Raw genomic sequence first — 22,497 nt, 5'->3', positions numbered from 1 at the left:
CCTCAGGTTGCAAAAATGTGACATAACAGTCGTGTACAAGGCGTGTCGCAAGCACAGCGATGTTGATTGCCTGTCACGCGCACCAGTGGAACCTGCACCTGTGAAAGATAGAGACGACTTACCGTTTCTTGATGTCGTAAGCACCGCAGACATGACTGAATATCAACGATCAGACGCGGAGTTGCTTCAGTTGATCAAGCATCTGGAAGGGCAACTTGTGTGTGTTCCTCGAGTTTTCGTACGGGGATTGTCGTCGTACCTAATGAGAAACAACACTCTATACAGGAGAAACTTCGAGCAGAGCAGGGAGAAACTTTTATTCATCGTTCCTTTGGCATTGTGATCCGAAATCCTGGAAGCCTGCCACGATGACCTTGCAGCAGGACACCTCGGAGTGAATAGAACACTGGCGCGCATCTGTACAAAGTACTACTGGCCAAATAGTCTTGATGCTGTACAGCATTATGTGAGGATATGTAGAGATTGCCAACACAAACGCCTCCATTGAAACCTGCAAGATTTCTCCAACCAATACAACCCCCTAAATCACCGTTTGAACAAGTGAGAATGGATCTACTTGTTCCATTTTTTACGTTATAATTCGGCAACCAATGGATTTTAGTAGCGACAGACTACTTAACATGGTATGCCGAGACACCCTCTTTCACCAGGGGCACGGCCATAGAAGTAGCTAAATTCTTCGTCACTAACATTGTACCACGGCATGGTGCCCTGAAGGTGGATATAAGGGATTGAGGAACTGCGTTCAAAGCCGATCTGATGCAGTCCGTTATGACACTTACCCGCACATGACATAGCAAAACAACGGCTTATCACCCCCAAATGATTAAACTAAATGAGCGACTCAACAGAGCTCTGGCTATGTTGTCCATTTACGTTGAATTGGAGCAGAGTACGTGGGACAAGATACTGCCGTACGCCACTTTCGCTTATAATACTGCTGTGCAGGAGACTACTAAAGTGACGCCATTTCAGCTAGTCTATGGTCGAATAGTTACCACACCATTAGATGAATGCTGCCTGTGAGCGACAATACAGAGCACAAGCCAGACATCAGCGAGTTCACTCAGCGAGCCGACGAAGCACGGCAGTTGGCGCGACATCACATAAAACAACTACGCATTGAGGCAAACCGTTACAACTTTCGGCAGAGACGAGTGGACTACGAAACAGGCGACAGAACTTATATACGTATATGCCTAGGCATATATAAAGCCTACTACAAGTTTTCTATGCCTATCCACATGAATGGGTATGTGACAGAGTTGACAGATAACAAACAAATATTAACGCCTCCCACTACACAAAATATACGGTGATTTATGACATAGTGGGAACACTGCAAGCATACTTGTAGCAATTACCTAATTAGTGTTAAACAATCGCACTAGAAGAATGCTCTAATGACTTACGCTGTGACTGTTCTGCCCGTTCTGTGCAGACCTAGCAGGTCCCTGATGTGTGAATTCAATTTTGCCGTCATTATTACCGCTTTGTGGTATCGGATCTAGCCTTAAGTTGACAAGGATTATATCTGGGGCCTTCACTTGATAGTTGTCGGTTATTTCTCATCATACAAAATGCAGCGTAGCATATTGATATATCAATCACCAAACAATGCAGTTCTTGTTTGAGATCATCGTTATCATCTACAACCTCGTCAACGAGGTCGTCATGTCCATGATGATGACGCTGATGAAACATCATGATCCTGCGTATGCTCTAGCGTGAAGGCAGATAAAGAATATTTGGGCTGGAACGCATTTCATTGTCTTGAGCGGCATCATCATCAATAGGACGTATAGTGGGTACCTTGCTTGGGGTGTGTCACGATGGCAGAAAGAAAACTTTCGGTCTAGGACGTGCCTCTTCTTGATACTCATCATTGTCATCATTATCGTCAGTGGTGGCTGCGGCACAAGAAGCCGTTACCAACGTTAACAGAGAAGCCTAGTTCATAAGAAGCTACGCCTCTAAAAACCATCTTTATCGTTACCTAGAAATGAGCAAACCACAGCTCGGCACCTCTTGTGTTTCACCTCGCCTTGCCTAGCAGGCGTCAAGAGCAGCTAACGCGAGAGGCACGCTCATATACGGAGATAGTCTGCGCAACCCCAACGCCGAGCTTGCCTGGCGTAGCACGAGCACAGTACGATCTACAAAGCATGCGTGGTCCGACCGGGAGTGCCGCGACAAGGGCTGCACGAGAGTTTCTGGAGCTGGGTTTTGAACTTTTTCGCCAGCTTTGACAGGATGGGGATTCGTCTCTAATTGATTTATGCCAAGAGAAGTCATATAGCATTTGTTCGAAAGCACAGGTTAGAGCTCTAAGATTGACCAGCTTTGGTGTTTTTTGAGCAATACATAGCATGATAAGACTTGTTCTTTTGTTTTCACTGGAGCTAAAGCTGTAATTTCTGCTGTATTTAAGGCAATTGTTATGTAATAGTTTCAGTTTACATCGAAGATCGCATGGCTGGTTTGGGCAAGAAATGCTTACCTGAATTCCGCCTAAGGTGACAGTCTCAAGACTAGGAGGAGTTGAAGGCTGAAAAAATAAACAGTACACTGCTCAAAAAATAAATGTATATTTGTACAGCCATTGATATCCTTCCAAAGTCCTAGTTTATGGCTAAACGTGTGCAGCTGCTCATAGCAAGACGATAAGTATTCGCCAGTTACAAGCAAACAATGTCTAAGCTTGTATTTTTAATGGCACTAAAAGATGTCTGCAGTCCTGTAGATTATGCTACAAAGTCTACACGAGGAATCTCCGATTGCTGAGTCATCACCCAAAGTGACGAGCTAAAATTTGCGCATCAAGCAGTAAACGTGTTTCACCCCGGTTATGAACGCATAAAAATTTAGTGGCAATTCCAGTTGCTGATGGCTTTGCAGAAGCTGACAATCATGAGGATATTGACAAAAAGTTTGCTCAAGTAGCACGTGTGACGAGTTATTACCACATGTTAAGATGATACCTCATAATAGTACAATCAACAGTGCAACACAGACAAGCACAGATATACACAAACATGACATTGGTCTAGTGCGCATGATTGCCCTTTTCATCGCTTCATGGTTGCGGAATTCAGCATCCAATATAGCAAGATATTCTAAATGAGATTGATATGTACAGGACAATCACCAATGATAGTATCTACCTCACACAATAATAAAGCAGTTAGCCAAGCTAATAAACACCTTTTCACATAACTTGGTATACAAAGCCACGACAAACGCAATATTATGTGTCTTTTGTAATTTTATTTGCTAATTCTGCTTCTTCAATTTACTTTTTGTGAAGTCGGCCTAAGAAGCTAACAATTCTTAAAACCCGGAAAGGAAATCGTGATTTAACCTTTGGGCCAAAGCTCCTTCAATATCCGAGACACTTTAGTGCAGTTTAGTGCCTTTTGTTGCCTTTTGATATAACAAAAAGTAGTGTTTTTTTCACTCGCATTTTATTACCAGAGTAAGACTTCGAACAATGACTTGACCATCAAAACACGGCAACCGGCTGCCCACAACAAATTTGTGAACTCGCCTAATTACAAAATTAGAATATCGGTGCAATTTCACTACTACTGGTTATATCCGTGTTGACAGAATGAGACATCATGCAGACTTTCAAAGCTGAAGAAACGTAAGGTGAAACAGGTTTTCCTGCGCATGGTGAGAACATTCAGCTTGCGTGGGGTCTTCCCAAATACGGAGCAGTGAGTTGGCTTTCGAGGCAGTTCTTTTTTTTTCAGCACATCTCGTGAAAGTTATCCATGCCTGCTACACCGTGGAAGATTGGTTTACGCAAAACAAAGGTTACTGAAAAGTAGAACTGTGACCAATTCTATGTTAGCTTTTGTGCTAGGAAACTCTATATAATCATGGCAGAAGGAGCGACAGACGTTCTCGATGTCTTGTTTTGGGGTTGGCTAGTCCCGTCATCTTTTAAGCAAGAGTAATAGCAACATAATATTGTTTAAATAGTAAAAATCATAGGTTGGCAACACAAATGTTTTCTTTTGTATTGTCGCGTGTCTCATTTTCAATATGTTCAAGGTAGACATTGCGCATTAGGTTTCTTTAGGATGAAAGACTAGATAATTAGTTACAGATGAAATGCTTACCTTATTTCCACCAAAGAAGACAGTGTCAAGTCTTGGGGGACTGGAAGGCTGGACAAAACAATAGCATAGCACTAAATAGATGAATACGCATATGCACTTAGTCTCTGTGGTTTATGCTTATTAAGGATCTCCAAATAAAGTGCTGGTATTTGTGAAGCTTGCAATTATAGGCCGAAGCAAAATTTGTGAGTAAATTCGACGCGTAAACACTGGAAAACGTAGAAGAAGTTGGCAATTTGCAAGCACGACACGCCAATGATTTTATTTGTAACGCCAGTAAATATTTTTTAGCTTTTTAACAGAATCGCTAAACACTGAAGCTAACATTGTGTCATTAGCTCAGTAACTTACTGTGAAGAGTCTACCATATTCCTCTAAGAGGGCAGAATGATCGTTATAAATGACCGCTTTAAACTGAGTGCTTTGCAGGGAAGGTTTCAAAGCCACTCTCCAGGACTTGCTATCATCATCATCATCATCATCATCATCATCATCATCATCATCATCATCAGCCTGACTCCGTCCACTGCAGGACAAAGGCCTCTTTCATGTTCCGCCAGTTAACCCAGTCCTGTGCTTGCTGCTGCCAATTTATACCCGCAAACTTCTTAATCTCATCTGCCCATCTAACATTCTGTCTCCCTCTAACCCGCTTCCCTTCTCTGGGTATCCCGTTAGTTACCCTTAACGACCAGCGGTTATCCTGTCTACGCGCTACATGCCCGGCCCATGTCCATTTCTTCTTCTTGATTTCAGCTATGATATCCTTACCCCACGTTTGTTCCCTAATCCACTCTGCTCTCTTCTTGTCTCTTAAGGTTACAACTACCATTTTTCTTTCCATTGCTCGCTGCATCGTCCCCAATTTAAGCTGAACCCTCTTTGTAAGTCTCTAGGTTTCTGATCCGTAGCATAGTACCGGCAAGATACAGCTGGTATATACCTTCCTCTCAAGGAATAGTGGCATTCTACCTGTCTTAATTTAAGAGTGCTTGCCAAATGTGCTCCATCTCATTCTTATTCTAGTTACTTCAATCTCGTGGTTCGGCTCCGCGGTTATTACCTGCCCTAAGTAAACATAGTCTTTTACAACTTGAAGTACACTATTACCTATCCCGAAGCGCTGCTCTTTTCCGAGGTTGTTGTACATTACTTTCGTTTTCAGCAGATTCATTTTAAGACCCACCTTTCTGCTCTCCTTGTCTAACTCCGTAATCATGAGTTGCAATTCGGCGCCTGAGTTACTCAGCAGTGCAATGTCGTCAGCGAAGCGCAGGTCCCTAAGGTAGTCTCCATTAACTTTTCTCCCTAACTATTCCCATTCTAGGCTTTTGAAAACCTCCTGTAAGCACGCGGTAAATAGCATTGGAGAGATTGTGTCCCCATGCCTTACACCCTTCTTGATTGGTGTTCTGTTCCTTTCTTTATGAAGCATTATGGTGGCAGTTGATCCCCTGTAGATTTCTTCCAGGATGTTTATACATACTTCATCGACACCCTGATTCCGCAGTGTCTGCATGACGGCTGATATTTCTGCTGAATCAAACGCCTTCTCCTAATCTATGAAGGCTATGTATAGTGGTTGGTTATATTTTGAGCATTTCTCTATTACCTAATTGATAGTATGAATGTGGTCGATTGTGGAGTAGCTTGTTCAAAATCCTGCTTGTTCCTTTGGTTGATTGAATTCTAATGTTTTCTTTACTCAGTTAGCAATTACATTTGTAAATAGCTTGTATACTACAGAGAGCAAGCTAGTCGGCCTGTAATTCTTCAAGTCCTTGTCATCTCCTTTCTTAAGTATTAAGATGATATTTGCAATCTTCCAAGACTCTGGTACTCTTCCCGTCAGAAGACACCTCGTAAACAGGGTGGCTAGTTTTTCTAACACAACCTGTCTTTCATCTTTCCGCCGATCTGATGTTACCTGATCCTCACCGGAAGCTTTGCCTCTTTACAAGCTCTCCAAAGCTTTTCTGACTTCTTCTATCATTACTGGTGGGGTGTCATCTGGGTTACTGCTAGTTCTTATAGTAATAAAGTCGTGGTTATCCCGGCTATTGTACAGATCTTTGTAAAACTTCTCCGCTATTTTAACTATCCTCTCCATACTGGTAGGTATTTTGCCTTCTTTGTCCCTTAGTGCATACATCCGAATTTTGCCTATCCCAAAATTCCTCTTCACTGCTTTGACGCTTCCTCCGTTTTTCAGAGCGTGTTCAATTCTCTCTCTGTTACACCTTCTTACATCGGATACCTTACGCCTATTAATCAACTTCGAAAGCTCTGGCAGTTCTATTTTGTCTGTTGTACTTAGGACTTTCATGATTTGACGCTTCTTAAGGAGATTTTTTGTTTCCTGGGTAAGCTTGTCATTGTCCTGTCTAACTAACCTGCCTCCAACTTCCACTGCACAATCCATAATGAAACTCGTCAGATTATCATTCATTGTATCTACGCTAAGGTTGGTTTCCTAACTAAAAGCCGAGTACTTTTTCTTAAAGCGAGACTGTCAATTTATGTACTTTCCTTTTCAGCGTTAGCTCATTGATTGACTTTTTGCGTACCAGTTTCTGTCGTTATTTCTTCAAGTCTAGGCGAATTCGAGACCGTACCATTCTATGGTCACTGCATCGTACCTTGCCAATCACTTCCACATCCTGCACGATGACTGCGTGTGCACTCATTGTAAACTCCATTTCGTTTTTATTTTCGCCATAAAAGTTCCTCCATGTCCACTTGTAGTTTCCTCGTGTTTGGTACAAAGTATTCAAAATTCGTACATTATTGCGTTCCGTGAATTCTACTTGTAGCTCTCCTCAGGCGTTTCTAGTACCGATGGCATAATCTCCTACTGCCTGGTCTCCATCCTGCTTCTTCCCTACCTTTGCAATAAAGTCTCCCATCAGTATTGTATACTGTGTTTTTATCTTACTCATTGCCGATTCCACGTCTTCATAGAAGCTTTTAACTGAAGCGTCATCATGGCTGGATGTAGGCGCGTAAGCCTGTATGACCTTCATCTTGTATCTCTTATTCAGTTTAATTACGATACCTACCACCCTTTCATTAATGCTATAGCATTCTTCTATGTTGCCAGCTATGTTTCTGTGAATTAGGAACCCCACTCCCCGTTCTCTTCCGTCAGCCAAACCCCGATAGCAAACGTCGTGCCCATTCTGTAGCACCGTATGGGCCTCATCTGTCCTCCTAACCTCACTGAGCCCTAGTATATCCCATTTAACACCCTCTAGCTCCTCGAATAGTACAGCTAGACTTTCCTCACTAGATAAGGTTCTAGCGTTAAACGTTACCAAGTTCAGGTTCCAAATGCGGCCTGTCCGGATCCAGAGATTCTTAGCACCCTCAGCTGCGTTTCAGATCTGACCACCACCGTGGTCAGTTGCTTCGCAGCTGCTGGGGACTGAGGACCGTGAGTTATTTGACGTATGCATGTAGGAGGTAGTGGCCAGATACTGCACCAGGGTGGCCAATACTTCTCTGGTGAGGGAGTGCGTTCCCGGTGGTGGTTACCGGTGAGGCCGCACCCCAGGCCTCGTAATGCAGTTTCATCACCACGCGGATTTTTTTAATCCGGTTGGGAACTGCGCGGCACCGAAATTTGAACCACGAACCTTTTGCATGCGAGGGGGATGCTCTAACCACTACGCTCTTGCTGCTGGAGGCAGCATTGAGGCCATTCAAATTTAATTAATAATTTCAATATTACACGGCAAAGCCGCAGAATTGTATATAATCAACTGCATACAGTTACATGTAATCAACTGCAGGGTTGAATAATCTTGGAATTTAACAATTCCAAGCAAGCACCCCTACCCGAGTAAGCCCGCCTTCCCATCACACAGCTAATTTCCATTTTTCTGTCATTCCACACCCGATCAAGCAGACGTCCACAGTGAGTTGCTTTTAAATCCTTCGATTCTACGCAGTTGCTCAATCTATAAGCACCCGAAACTTGTCTTCAAAAATTCATTTTTTTGGCACGCATAATGATCGCACCCCATGCTTAATGCAATACACCCAGGACGACTTTCAGAATGCCGTCAGCAAATGGCCTTCGAGATCTGTATTACAAAATGGTACCTATCACGACAATGTAGACAGCGAATGTAAGCCATCCAAGATCTGTATTTATTACTAAGAGCTGTTGCATTTCTCCGTCAAAGGTACTTCCATGCCACACTTCCTGTGGTATAATCGCATTGTCCCCACCCCTGCAGGGGTTTAGCAGCTAAAGAACTCTGCTGCTGACGCGTAGGTCGCGGGATCGAATCCCGACTGCATTTTCAATGAAGGTGAAAATGCTGTAGGCCCGCGTGCTCAGATTTGGGTGCACGTTAAACAATTCCAGAAAGTCAAAATTTCCGGAGCGCTGTTCTACGACGTCTCTGAATATCATACAGTGGTTTGGGGAGGTTATACCCCCCATATCAATCAATGATCGCATTGAGTTTGTGTAGTGAGCTATATTGTGATGTGCTAAGCCATGAATGAGAAAACTTCTGAAGATGTTCACAAGCACTCAGCTTTTTCCCAGTGAGAAAACCATCTTGAATTGTTTGAAGAAAGCGCCTCCCTCCACTTGGTCGGTAATTTCGACTTGATGGAGGAGGAGGGGGATGCTTGCTCGGGAACCTACGGTACACCGTAGAATCCCGAGCAAAGGAAGCTATAATGAGTTAGAAAGGTTATACACTTGAGAGCTAAAGATTTGGACAAAACTTTGACTAAAGTGAGAGTGATGAAAGCACTTAGAATTTGTATGGCAGCACAGTGAAATGCTTGTGATGGTAAACTCAAATCACCCATTGGAAATAAAACATGCCAGCTGGAGCACCTGGCATCCTGAAACTCCGCCTTGATAACCGCCAACATTTATATGAATAGAAACTGATGGTCGCAAGATGAACGCTCTTCTCCCTGTCAGAAGCCTCGCTCATATACACCTAATTTTATAATTATAACACACTAAATGAGTTTTTAGGCTCATTCATATACCCATTTTAAATTGCATAATTGATCTGGTAACTGTTAATGGAATGGGAACATATACTGGAAACACATCTACTGGGAACACACTCGGATGGTAACATTTACTAGCATCCATCATAATTCCTCTTGAGTCTTCACCAAAACACCACAAAATGATTCTGACAGGGTCAAGCTCCACCATACTTTAGCAACTAAATTCAAGAGAGGCTACTATGTGTAATCATTGATAGTAAATTTATATGACTGATGCAACAGAAACCTTCGACTTTTTCATCAGTTCTTGCAGGTGTGCTTTTGTCATCAAATGTGATTTCCGTTAGCTCCAGAAATAACTAAAACCACTGCATTTTGTAAAAGATTCAGAATATATTCACTACCAAGCTTTACCCCACCAACCTCACCTCTATAGTTATCGCTGTTGCATACACAAGAAAACTAGTCAAGTAGTGCAACAGACTTCGAAAAGCAATCTTTATAGTGTAAACCAACACCATATTAAAGGTCTATAGTATAAAACGACAGGGCCATGTCATTCTATATTTGTTGCATTTGCGAAATGTTTGTGAAATTCAAAAGATTAATTATGTAAAAGTTATCAATTGTATTTTTGTAACAGCATAACTATTCTTGAAGAGAGAAGTGACGGCTGTAAATTACCATTTTGAATTATGTAATAGTATTCAAGTACTTTGTTTTTGTAACATGTATGAAAATGCTAAGCACAACATGAAAGATATTTCTTGCGTTAGTACATGCTTTTACAGAATTCCCAGATTCGCTGTTTTCTACTGTACATTTGCCTCACTAACAGCCACAACAGTTATAATTCAAATGGCCACAAAGTGTGTAAACTGCACATGCAAATGTCTGTCTGCTGTGTGCCACTTTATCGCAAGAGCCACGTTTCCAGCTTGTTACAAATTAGTTGCTGAAAGCTGTGTCGCAAGTGATAGCCAAGACAATATTCTCGCAGGCTCTTGATGTGGACGAGGACAGCAGTAGTTGCGTTTAGGTCAACTATTCGCTTGGCTGAACCTGTGCCTGGCAAAAAGAAGTAGCAGCGCCCAAGCAAAGCAAGCCCCTTTATGATAGCAGTGATACAAGGGTGAGTCTAAGTAGGATCGCTTATGATTTCTTGGGGTCATTGTCGGCGTACAGTCACGGCCACGTCTGTGTATAGCGCGCAAGCAGCCGGCCTTGCAGTACGGCACGACACGTCGCCGCTATTGCGGGTTGTGCCGTCGCGATTACATAAGTATGTGCGGCTTCACGGACATGCGGTGTGCTTGTTTAACCGAAGAAATGTGCTCTCACACTCAACTTTTACATGTATTTCACAAGAGGTATATTATTGCGTCTTGACTGATATTACATGCCCGCATACACGACGCACTTATTGTGTCCGTTTGATACTCCGGTCCTCTAGATTTTTTTCACGCACTTGTAGGAACTAACATGTATTCGCATGCCTAAAACAGCAACGAAACGGGCGTCATTCATGCTGCCGCATTTTTTCAGTCGAAAATCACTTCGTCTAATGAAATAGATGTGACAAAATCACCCTCAGGGAGAGCACAGTTTTGGCTAAACAAGATCATCTTCTATCGTTGTCGTCCGTGCAGAGGATGCCTGCATGTCTGTAAGGCCGAACATGCTCCTGTGCACGCAACCTGACAAGCCACAATGGCCGTAGGGTGTCGTGACGCAGAGCAAGGCCGACCGATGGAGCGCTATACACTGGCGTCATCACGACTGTACATGGCTAGCGTGTTGGTGATGCTCTCATTGAGACCGTCGGTTGAACCATTTGTGTGTGAATAATGGCGGCGGTTAATCTAGATTCTCTCAGCATACAAAAAAAACCACGTTAGGTGCATAGTCAAAGACCTAAATTGTTTTTTTAATGGGAGCCTCTGGACCTGTTTTGGCAGATCTATTTCTCCGACTCCATCATCGACAAATCACATGACCATTGCCGAATAGTTCAAACAGTAGCGCTTCTGTAACGATGGGCTGTCATGAGTACGTTTCATAACTAACTCCATGCAATATATTATTAATCACACTACATGGTTGCACCATTGCTTTACAGAGATGTTCAAATTGTGAGAGCTGTTTTGACAACAGCTGATGGGCATGCAGAAGTTTGCATGCATGGGTGATTACCGATGCATAGGTGCATGCATAGGTGATTACCTAAGTAATCAACCAACACAACTACAGCTAGAAGACTTCTCAAATTTGGTGTTGTGGTCACTTATAACACGCAGCTATTATTTGGGTTCGCGCTTCGTTCGTGATCATTTCCGTATTGACATTTTTGTTTGTCGACACTAGCCCAACCTTAAAATATTCTGAGAGGCAAGCACAAATGTACCTCTTGCCTTTGAGAAACGACGGTCGTAATGCGCTGAATGACACCACAATTTTTGTACTGTGACGTTTGTGGACAAACAAAAAAATATTTGTCTTTGACACTCACTAACTTTCTCGGCCCCAACACTTTGGCATCTGAACGTCAGTTTGACTATATTGCCCTCCGAGATGCCCCATCTACTAAAGCTGATTCTTATTTCGTAGACTACAAGAAAGGGTGGTAAATCATTATTTGCTCAGATACCACATTATAGCTATTAGAACGCTTCACGCCTTGGCCGAACAGTATATGAAGCATTTTTTTCTGCGTTTTACACAGTTCTCTATGCGCTAGTGTTACGTCACTAATTGCTATTGTTACGTCCCTACGGAACGTACCATATCTTTAGTAGAACTGTTCAATGAACGCACTCAGTTCTCCCGTCATGGCATCCTTTAAAGCTCATTTCACAACGTGTAGTCATTACCTGTTTTATCATGAAAATATTGCTTTAATGGTAGTACTTATCCGTTCAAAGTTGCGATGTGAGCCGCCTTGAGTTGGTGTTTCATTTTGTGCTGAAACTCGTAGAGCAGGCTCATAAAATGCTTTTTAACCTACTCGTTATTTTTTAGGTTGCCTATTTCGCCTGTGAGATTAACACCACCATCATCAACATCATTATAAACAGCTTGACTATGCACACTGGAGCACAAATGCCTCACCCAATTTCCGGCAGTTAACTCGGTTCAGTGCTTGCTTCTGCTACTTAAGTCGCAACTACAGAGAATGGTCCGTGTGGTGGCAACACTGGTGATTAACAGATGACTGCGCTTGACAGGTTCAACGCGGCAGTTTCGCGTGGCGCTGGGCCAACGTTTCTTGATTGTGGCATTGTATCACAATGTTCCACTGAAGGTGAAAAGGTGCTGGCGGCGAACCACCTCATTGTCATGAGCATAATGGATTTCACTTGTGAAACAGCGGAAATAGTTTCGCTGTGCGTGCGAACATTGAGCCTCTACGGTGAACTGCGTCCGAGTTATTACAAGTTTAAGAAGTAGTCTAGTAGACCTGACGTTAGACAAAGCTGCTGCTAATGTGTAGTGGGTGAAAGGTGCAAGCTGTTTTGCTCCAGCCAAGGCTTCTAACAGTGTTCTTGGTAACTACGCGGCCACCTTCCCTTCTGATCGCACGAATTCAATTGAGTTTCGCTGTCGAGTCAAAATTTGAGTTCGCATGCCATTCACTTCACTACAGAACCAAGCTGTGTCTGGACCAGTGTATATTGAGATAAAGCATATTGTAAGTTTGATGGTAATAGGATTGCTCCTTACTTTTCGTTGACCGATCCAACGTGGGAACAAATCTCTTTTTAATATTGATCCTGGCGGCATCCAAACACTCGCTTTTTCGTGTTAGCATTAGTTGATAATGAAAGCACATAGATGAAGGCACATTACGCATGCTTCAAATGTACATATATATATATTTGAACAAGCATACACGCAGGTTACGCACGCGCGTCCTTCACGCGCGCGTTTGTGTGCTTGTATATACACAAATGCAAAATCACAAATGTTCGGGAAAAGGATTACATAAACATATTTCGAGAATAATTAGAACTGCGAATTGAATGTAAAAGAAGCTTATGCACAAAATACAGTCACACACGAAACGCAACTAATTTCCTAATGTGCTTGGCTATACAAACAAAACTATACAAACCAAATATCAATAGGAGACTGAATATCAATAAGAATGCACAGATGCTATTCAATGGTGTACTCGCCGAGGAGAATTAGCTCTTTGCAAGGGAAAAGATTAGAACCAACTAACGTAGTGTCGGTCACCTTCTTTCCAATTCGTAAGTTTCACACTTGCAATTTTCTCCGTCGCGCATGGTCTGCATCCTGTGGGAAGTGATAGAAGACGATGCCATATTTCCACTGCAATGTCCCGCAATGTGGTACACAGCAACAGTTATTAGACATCGCTTTGTCCTTTTTCGGGCTGGTGCGTATGGCATTGCGAAAATAAAGAAACTAAGCGTCCACTTCTGAACGCGCGCATTGTAGTAACAAATATCCTTTCAAGGTGGACCCTGTTATTGTCGGCTCCAAGCGTGGCTGCTAAAGGCAGCGAGCGCTTAGTTGTCATCGAGAATACCACTTGCAATCTTTCTAATCTCATATTCGCAATTAATTTTCTGTCTCCCCTTCACCCGCTAACCTTCTTTCGGTATCAACTGTGTGGTCCCTATTGACTAGTGGTTTTCGTAAATTCGTGTTACATAGTCTGCCCAAAACCGTTTCTTTTTCTTGATTTCGACTATGACGTCCTTAATACCGCATTTGCCTAATGCACTGTGCTCTCTTTCTGTATCCTATAGTTACACCGATCATTTTATTTTCTATGGCTCGTTGCGACGCCGTCAACCTACAACTTATGTTTAACCGCCTTTGTATTCATTGAGGATTGTGCTTCGCAGGTATATACCGCAAAGATGCAGATGCTAAATACCAAGCCCTTAGGAGATAGTAGCAAGCTAACATTCATGACTTCAGAATGCTTGCCGAATATGTTTCACTCCACTCTTATTCTTTTAGTTACTTCAATCTCGTGGTTCAGCTCCACCGTTACTACCTGTTCTACGTACACGTACACTTTTACAGCTTCAAGTGAACTGCTACTTATCTCCAAGCCCTGTTTTAGTTCAAGGCAGTAGTACATCCCTTTCATTTTCTGCAGTATGATTCTGATACCTATCTTTCTGTTCTTTTCGTCTAATTGAGTAATCATTATTTGCATTTTTCCCCCTGAGTTACTCAGCAATGCGATGTTGTCGGCGAAGTGCAGGTTACTAAAATACTGACCATTAGCTCGTATCCCAAATTCTTTTCATTTTAAATCTTTGCATGCACACGGTCAATAGCAGTGGGCAGATTGTATCAACTTGTCTCACACTCTTCCTTTTTGGTATTCTGTCAATTTTTTTATGGAGCAGTAATGTGGCAGTTGACTCGCTGTAAATATCTTCCAGCATGTACATATAAGCTTCGTACACGCCCTCATTTTGGAGTGTCCGCATAAAAACTGATATCTCTACTGAAGTAAATGCCTCCTCACAATCTGTAAAGGCTACATGTAGTTGTTGGCTGCACCCAGAGCATTTCTCTGTCACCTGATTCGCCTGATTTGTGCGGGCGTTTGTAAAGTAATCGCAGCTAATACTTTGGTTGAATGATTTTTAATAGTGTCCTAAATCAGTTAGCATTTACCTTTGTAAATAGCTTTTATACAAGAGCAAGCTCATCGGCCTGTAATTCCTCAAGTTCATGTTGTCCTCTTTCTCATAGATTAAGATGATGCTAGTATTCTTCCAGGATTCGCGTAACCATCTCCATCAAAATACTTTTCGTAAAAATGGTGGACAGTTTTTCAAACAAAATATGCCCTTCATCTTTCACCTGGTCTTACGTTACCTCATCGTCTCCATTACCTTTCCCTCATTGCATGCTCTTCGAGGTTTTCCCGACTTTTCTCACTACTGCATAACAGCAGTAGTGGGCTTTTGTGGGCTGCTATATTTCTGACACTCTGGTTGTAGTTGCCCCGCCTACTTTACAGATCTTTGTAAAACTCCTCCGCTACTTTAAATATTAGCTACTTTAGCTATCTTACCCCTATTGATAGTTCCTTCGCCTACCTTGTCCCTTAGTGCATACATCTGGTTTTCGCCAATCCCTAAATTCCTCTTCGCTGCTTTGACGCTTCCTCCACTTTATATAGCATGTTCACTTCTGTTCATGTTATACTTCTTACTATAGATAACTTATGCTTATTCATCATTTTCGAAAGCTTTGCTACTTCTATTTTGTCTGGTGTGCTTTAAGCTTTATTATTTTGACATTTATCCATAAGGCTTTTTGTCTGCTTGGAAAGCTTGCAAGTGTCCTGTCTTATTACCATGCTTCAAACTTCCACTGCAGACTCTATAATAACACACTTCATATTAACATTTATTAAATAGACGTTAAGACCTTTTCTTTCGATAAGAGTGGATTATCTGCTCTAAAGCCAGCCTCTGATTTCGTGTACTTTACTTTTCAGTGGTAGCTCAATTATAGGCGTCTTGTGGATCAGTTTTTCTCGTTCTATCTTCAAGCCTCGGTGAATTAGAGACCTTATCTTTCTATAGTCACTGCCTTCTTTTTCGCCAAGCACTTCACACCCTGCAGATTGCCTGCGTTCGCACTCATTTTAAAGTCCATTTCATTCTTACTTACGCAATTAGGACTCCTCTAGGTCCCCATATGGTTCACTCGTTTTCGGCAGAAGGTAATAAAAATCCGCCAACTATTGCGTTTTGCAAACTGCACTAATTACTTCACTCTGCAATTTAAAGTATCTGTACCATAATTACCTACGGTCTGGTCTACAGCCTGCTTCTTCCTTACCTTGGCATTGAAGTAGGTCATCAGTAGAGTATGCTGTGCCTTGACGTTTCCTATTAACGATTCGACGTCTTCAAAGAAGTTTGAAATATTACGCCCACGAGGTAATGGTAGTAATATGCAACAAAATCAGTGCAATAGGCAAGGCATAGCTCATACCAATGCGTTTATACGTTAACCTCTCATTCCACGAGGTGAAATGTCTGCCGCCTTAAAAAAAATCGACACCGCTACCTAGCAATGAATAAACCACAGATGCACACCAATGCAGTTAAACTTCACCTACGCGTGCATGAGCCAACGAGTGGACGCCACAAGAGACATGAACATATACGGAGAAAGCGTAAGCAGCTACCACGTCAAGCTCGCCCTGTGGAGCACAAGCCGAGTTCGACCTAGAAAAGTCACGTATTCTAACAAGGCGTGCAACGACATCGTATGCAAAAGAGTGTCAGGCGCCGGGGTTGGGACATTTTCGCCATCTCTGAGATCTGCTGTGGTTCCACCCTAATGTATAAACGACGAGATCATAGATAAAGCATCTGTATTTAATGTCAGCATTAAAACCTGAGCAAGACCACGTTCACTGTTGATTTAACGTTACCAAGTGCAAGTAAATATTATTTTCACATGGCCTTAGGTTCCGATTTTCTGTGTTACGAAAGACAGATGTTACTGAATAGATTTGTTTTTACGTCGAAGATCGTATACTTGTTTAGAGATAGAATACTTACCGGAATTCCATTTCGGAAGACAGTTTGAAGACTAGGAGGACTGCCAGGCTAAAAAGAGGTATGCACGGCACTCAAGAAATAGATAGACACATGCACATAACTTCAGCTTTTTCATTGAATCAAGTTTTTAAAATTAGGACTTGACATTTGCACAGCTACCAACATTCTGCCAAAGCCACAGTTTATGGGTGTAACATAGTGCTGGTGATCACTCAAAGACGTAAAAAGGCTTGCATTTACAAGCGAAAAATACCATCAACTTGAGACCTCTGGTATAGCAAAACAATTATTTTGTCTGTAGAGCTCAAATTTGTGTACCATAGAGATACCTCTTCCGGCCTTTGTACTGAACAATTATGAAATTAATGTTCACTGGGGCTACTGAAAACTTCGCAGCGGCTTTTAAACATAAGCATATTAACAAGAAATTGGTTTACGTTGAATATTCATCGAGGTGAAGCGGCACGTTAGCTTGATGCATCGTATATTCAAAAGTGCGAGCCAGTTGAGCCATATGAAGAACGGAGGCTCCGGGCTGAACCAGTACGCATGTTTACCCCTTTTGTTTTTTATTTGTCGAAAAATTAGGCATCTAATATAGCATTATAGTGTTGAAATAGATGCCTTGATCTTTTTCTTCTTTTCTGGGTGGTGGAAATGAAAACTCTGCTATTCATACATGGCACAGTTGCTGGAAGCACCAAAGTTGATTTCCGTGTCGCACCAACAGCTTGTCTTATACACGTAACTTCAGGTAAACTAGATGAAAAGCTGAATTTATGTTTTAATACGATAGTCATTTGTCAACACCAGTCACTTTCACTGAAGGAATGAAAAACGCGCAATTGTAAGATATAGTTTTATTTGTTAGGCACTAAATCCTTCACAACTAACAGACAATGCCAGAAGGATTGTAGAGGATGTTATTGTAAGAAATTGTAATGTACATTTGATGACAGGAACATGAATAAAAAATCTTTCCACCGTTATAATTCTAGCCTGGGACATTCGATTAAAAATTTCATTGTCTGCCGCTGAGCTGATGTGAACGTAATCTTTTCAATAATTTTGAAGGGTTTAGAGATGCATTTAAATATCTAAGCATCAATCAGGGCCACCAAATGATATTGTGGCAAGAGCAAAATGCTTTTACTGCGATAGCCACAGTATAAACACTCTCGGCTGGATTTGCCGCTGGCACCACTGTTAATCACCCTTATATGTATACGTATTTATATATTGGAAACGCAAGAAAGAAAAATAATCGAGAAAAAGACAAAGCGTTCGCAATCGAACATGGGACGTCTGAGTCATCATTGCGAGGCGTTAACCACTGAGCCGTCGTTGAGCACGTTCTCCGTTCACACGGCACGCTATTTAAAGACAATTGTCTTGAAACTCGTTTAAAAATTTTGGTCTGTCTGTCTGTCTGCACGTGTGTGTTTGTCTAGCTTTAATGGTACCCTAAACGGCACCAAAGTTACCAAACGATACTCCGAATGGCCGACTCCATCCGCAGCGCCCACCAGTATTGCTGAAGGTTCAGTGTTCACAGTTGTGCGATCGTCAATTAGGAAGCAAATATTGCGCATAACTGAGGCACCATAACATCACGTCAATATTATGTATGTGATTTTTTACTAGAAAAGGCATACATAAGTAAATTTACGAATCGTAGTCTTATAACGCTGCACTGGCCATGCGACACTTGCGCAAAAAGGCAAGTGTTTCCAACGCCTAACCAAGATGACACGCTGGTGGCACCTAGCCATCGCCTTGCGTTCTACACCTTATCGCCTCAGAGACGAGAGCGCACGGTGCGCGCCCTGTTTTTCATGATAACTGCCAGATAGTGCTCATGTCTCACGTGTGACGTGACTTGATGCACTCGTTCGCCCCCGCTGCATGCTCGAGCCACTCTGACGCAGTGCCTCCATAATGCCATTCACCAATTTTCTTGCGCAGAACACCAAATAAACGTTTTGTGTACTCCCTCCAGACGCAAACTATCGTCTTTCGACGACATTTGTGGTGTAACAAGCAAATACAAGGCCAATTTTTATCTACCACTTACCACTCGTGCCGGCCATCTCGTAGTGGTGGGGAGTGGGGCTATCGTGTTTTCAGCCATACCAGCAAAATGGCGCAATGAGCGCGCGACGTCACATAATGTGGTGGCGCGCGCGCTTATCTCTCACGCGTACTTTGCCTTGCTTATGGAAGGAGAGCGATGCTTCTTCTCGTGCCCTTGCGGTGAAGAAGGTCGTACATCTTGGCTCAATCGGGGATTTACCTGGAACATTTCTGTTCTAGTTACCGGGCGCACAAAGGTCACTGCGATCATTGGAGTCTCCGTTTCCGAAAAGCGCGCGCTTTTGTGACAGAGTGAAGTAACAACTTAGATGCTTATTTGCGTGCATTTTTACCTGTGAATACGTTTCGTGCGCCATTTGTGCGTGAGAAACACAATGCACGCTCTGATCTGCTTGCCATTCTGCGCGTGACTTTCCAATTTGTTGCTATCGCGCTCATTGCTTCGCCTTTGCCGCAAAGCTGTAAATTGTGTGTGTGTGTGTGTGTGTGTGTGTGTTTTGATTGATTTGAATTGTGGGGTTTAACGTCCCAAAACCACCATATGATTATGAGAGACGCCGTAGTGAAGGGCTCCGGAAATTTCGACCACCTGGGGTTCTGTAACGTGCTCCCAAATCTGAGCACATGGGGGTACAGCATTTCCACCTCCATCGGAAATGCAGCCGCCGCAGCCGGAATTTGAACCCGCGACCTGCGGGACAGCAGCCAAGTACCTTATCCACTAGACCACCACGGCGGAGCGGTGTGTTTGCGTGTGTGTGTGTGTGTGTGTTTGTGTGTGTGTGTGTATAAAGACAAGTGTCTTTTATTTTTTGTGAAGTTGGCTGCAAAACGTGCTTATGTTTTAACAGAAGAAAAGGAAATGGTGGTTTACTATTTCGAGCAAACCTTCTAAGCATTCCTAGTGGTGGTATGGCACTATAGCGCAAATTTATGCCTTTTTTACTTGCTTTATTCCTTCTTTAGCGCTCATTTCTTCACCGAAGTAAGCCCCCGCACACTGACTCGTTCATCAGCATTCGACCACTGCCTCCCAATAACTTATTATGAGCTCACTGAATCATGAAAGCAAATTGAAGGCACAATTTTACAAATGCTGGTGCAAGCCACAGCAACGCAACTAGGCATCTCACACTCTTTAAATATGCAGACATTAAGTCAACTTTTTTTGGTAAATATTAAAACAACATCACTCGTTCATTTTTATATGTAAATACTGTTGAACAACATTTGCCTGTTAGCCATTTTCCGTTCTTTTTCAGCTCACGTGCTAACTTTAATTCATACCTATTTTAATCAATCCACGCATTCAGAGATAAGTTGTAAGTAGAACTGTGACACATCTTGTAGTAGAATTTGTACTAAGATATTGCGGAGGCCAGTGGCAGAAGATGGTTCACAGGTCTTTTTGTGCTGTTTTGCTCCGTCATGTGTATATCAGACAGCGCCAAATACTTGTAATTTCATCGATAGTACCTTTACTCATACCTTGGAGATAATAAAGCTATTTTGTTCCATTGCGCCTTGTCCAGTTTTCACTAAATGAATGATGGACGTTGTGCGATAGGTTTAATATACGCCAAATCACTTATTTTGGTTAGAGAAACACGCTTACCATAACTCCACCAAAGTAGACACTGTCTAGGCTTGGGGGACTGGAAGGCTGAAAAAAATACATCATTACACTTAAGAAATGCATACACACATAAACATAACCTTGGTTGTCTATGAAAAGATAACAAAGGCCTTCAATTGAAGCGGTCGCATTTTTGAAGCTTCCAGTATTCTGCATAAATAGCATTTTATGGGTGAAGTATTTGCATCTACGAGCTAGCACATGTCAAATAATTTGCGATTTACAAGAAAGACGCATCACAGTTTGTATAGCTAATGCCAATCAGTACCTTTTTCAGGTTTCTAGAAAATATTACTCAATACCAAGGCTACCTTTCTGGGTGTCGTAGGGCGAGTAATATATAGTAAAAAGTCAGCTATAAGTTCAACGGCCCACAAAACTGTCACTGTTATGTGACCAGCTGAAATACGGGTGCACTGTAGGGAAGGTTTCGAAGCATTGTTACAAATTCCAGCTGCTGATGACTGTGCGCCAAGTTAATATTATGAAAATGTTGTTCAATATCCAGCTTGAGATACTTCCGGTGTATTTTCTCTGCGATGTTTGGTCCCTTTATCTGTCTCTGGCGTATCGGTTTGGAAAATGGCCCACGTAAATTGCCTCGATTGTATGACTCAAACGTTAGTACCAGCAACGTTTTTTTTTCAATGTTCGCCGTCCAAATTTCATGATGTGCAAGGCAGACGTATTATAATCGGGCTTTCTTTTTGCATACAAAAACTGCAGATTTTGCTTCGAAACAAAACGCTTACCGCACTTTTACCAAAATGGACAGTGCTGAGACGTGGGGGACTGCCAGGCTGAAAAAAAAAGAATAAAATTACAATGAAAAAATTGATGCACACATGAAAATAATTTCTGTTGTTGGTGACATTCAGTCATCTAAAAATTAAACGCTTCCATATGTGCAGCTTCCGATATTTTTTCAAAGCCACATTTTTTTAGGAAACTATGCGCACCTACGCTCTGCAATATTCGAATATTTTTGCTTTTCACAAGAAAGACATGCTAGTGTTTTTAATTGATATTGCTGCTACATATATAATTAATATTTCGGACAGTATTGTTCAACACTGAGGTTGATTTTGTGCCATGATACCAGCGTTGTATCATGCCAATTCTACATAGCCTTCGCGAACAGCAAAACCGCGACTTATAGGAGACTAGATCGAATCTGAGTGCAATGCCGGGAACGTTTCAAAGCCTTGTTTTGTTGATTTACTGGAGCTTCTTACGGAATCCGTCTTCTGGCGGCTCTGTAGCTAGTAATAAGGATGGGACAATGATAGCGTGGTGGTAAGGTGGACGAAGGCATCAATCGGCGTTTGTAAGATGAGGCTGATAATTTAGGCCAACCTGTGCCCGGAAATTCATAGGAGCAAACCAAATCTATTCAAATCATACAGTAAGAGTGGTGAGGACAACGTTGACCGATGAGTGAACTGATCTGCGATGGTGTGCGTCTGCATTTATACGTGCAACATGAAACACTGCAGATTTAATACTGGTTCTCACGTAACCTCTCAAGCAAACTTTACCGAGGTACACGTTAAAGAACCCCAGGTGGTGAAAATTTCCGGAGCTTTCTACTACAACGTCTCTCATATTCATAATCATAAACCTACGGGTCAGAAGCCGAGTACCTTAGCCACAAGACCACTGTGGCGGGGCTACGACTACTACTTCTACTACTACTACATACATCGAGGTGCATGACCCATGGCTTGAGGAGCTTTGATTTTAAATGTTTCTGAGTTGGTCAATGTCGGCTTATCAGGCTCCAAAGCGCAACTCAGTCAAACTCCAGCCTGATACTCTAGGCGACATTGTTGTATTTATGGGTGTTCCTTTTTTTGTGTTGTTGTTTATGGGAGTGGAAAATTTTTCTAGATTCTTTAGTGTGTTTATGTTGGGTAGAACGGTGTCGAGCGACGTTGGCGAGCGTCTTTCATATACAAATTGTGGGGCGTCATCCGCACCGTATTTTACATGAATACGTTGTAACAAAAGCTACGCACGCAAGGTTGCCATACCATTTCTTGTGTTGGGCGGTTTGCGC

At 42.3% G+C, this 22,497-nt stretch overlaps 1 protein-coding gene across 19 annotated transcripts in view; it reads right to left on the bottom strand.

Annotated features, from left to right (window-relative positions):
* The window catches only part of LOC119168049 (uncharacterized), a 184,032-nt gene that overhangs the window by 24,400 nt on the left and 137,135 nt on the right, over positions 1–22,497 (bottom strand). For 17 of the 19 annotated variants that reach the window (XM_075866313.1, XM_075866325.1, XM_075866311.1 and 14 more), the window contains 5 exons: positions 21,191–21,238; positions 20,418–20,465; positions 16,709–16,756; positions 4,149–4,196; positions 2,522–2,569 (listed from right to left, as the gene is read on the bottom strand). In XM_075866313.1, coding sequence (XP_075722428.1) covers positions 2,522–2,569; positions 4,149–4,196; positions 16,709–16,756; positions 20,418–20,465; positions 21,191–21,238 — 240 coding nt within the window. The remainder of the gene's footprint in view (positions 1–2,521; positions 2,570–4,148; positions 4,197–16,708; positions 16,757–20,417; positions 20,466–21,190; positions 21,239–22,497) is intronic. The other 2 variants (XM_075866312.1, XM_075866320.1) reach the window with 1 other exon arrangement.

Source organism: Rhipicephalus microplus, chromosome 6 (assembly GCF_043290135.1).
Source record: "Rhipicephalus microplus isolate Deutch F79 chromosome 6, USDA_Rmic, whole genome shotgun sequence".
Taxonomy (NCBI): Eukaryota; Metazoa; Arthropoda; class Arachnida; order Ixodida; family Ixodidae; genus Rhipicephalus; species Rhipicephalus microplus.
The sequence above is the reverse complement of the archived record's forward strand: the minus strand, read 5'-3'. Positions and strand labels throughout refer to the sequence as shown.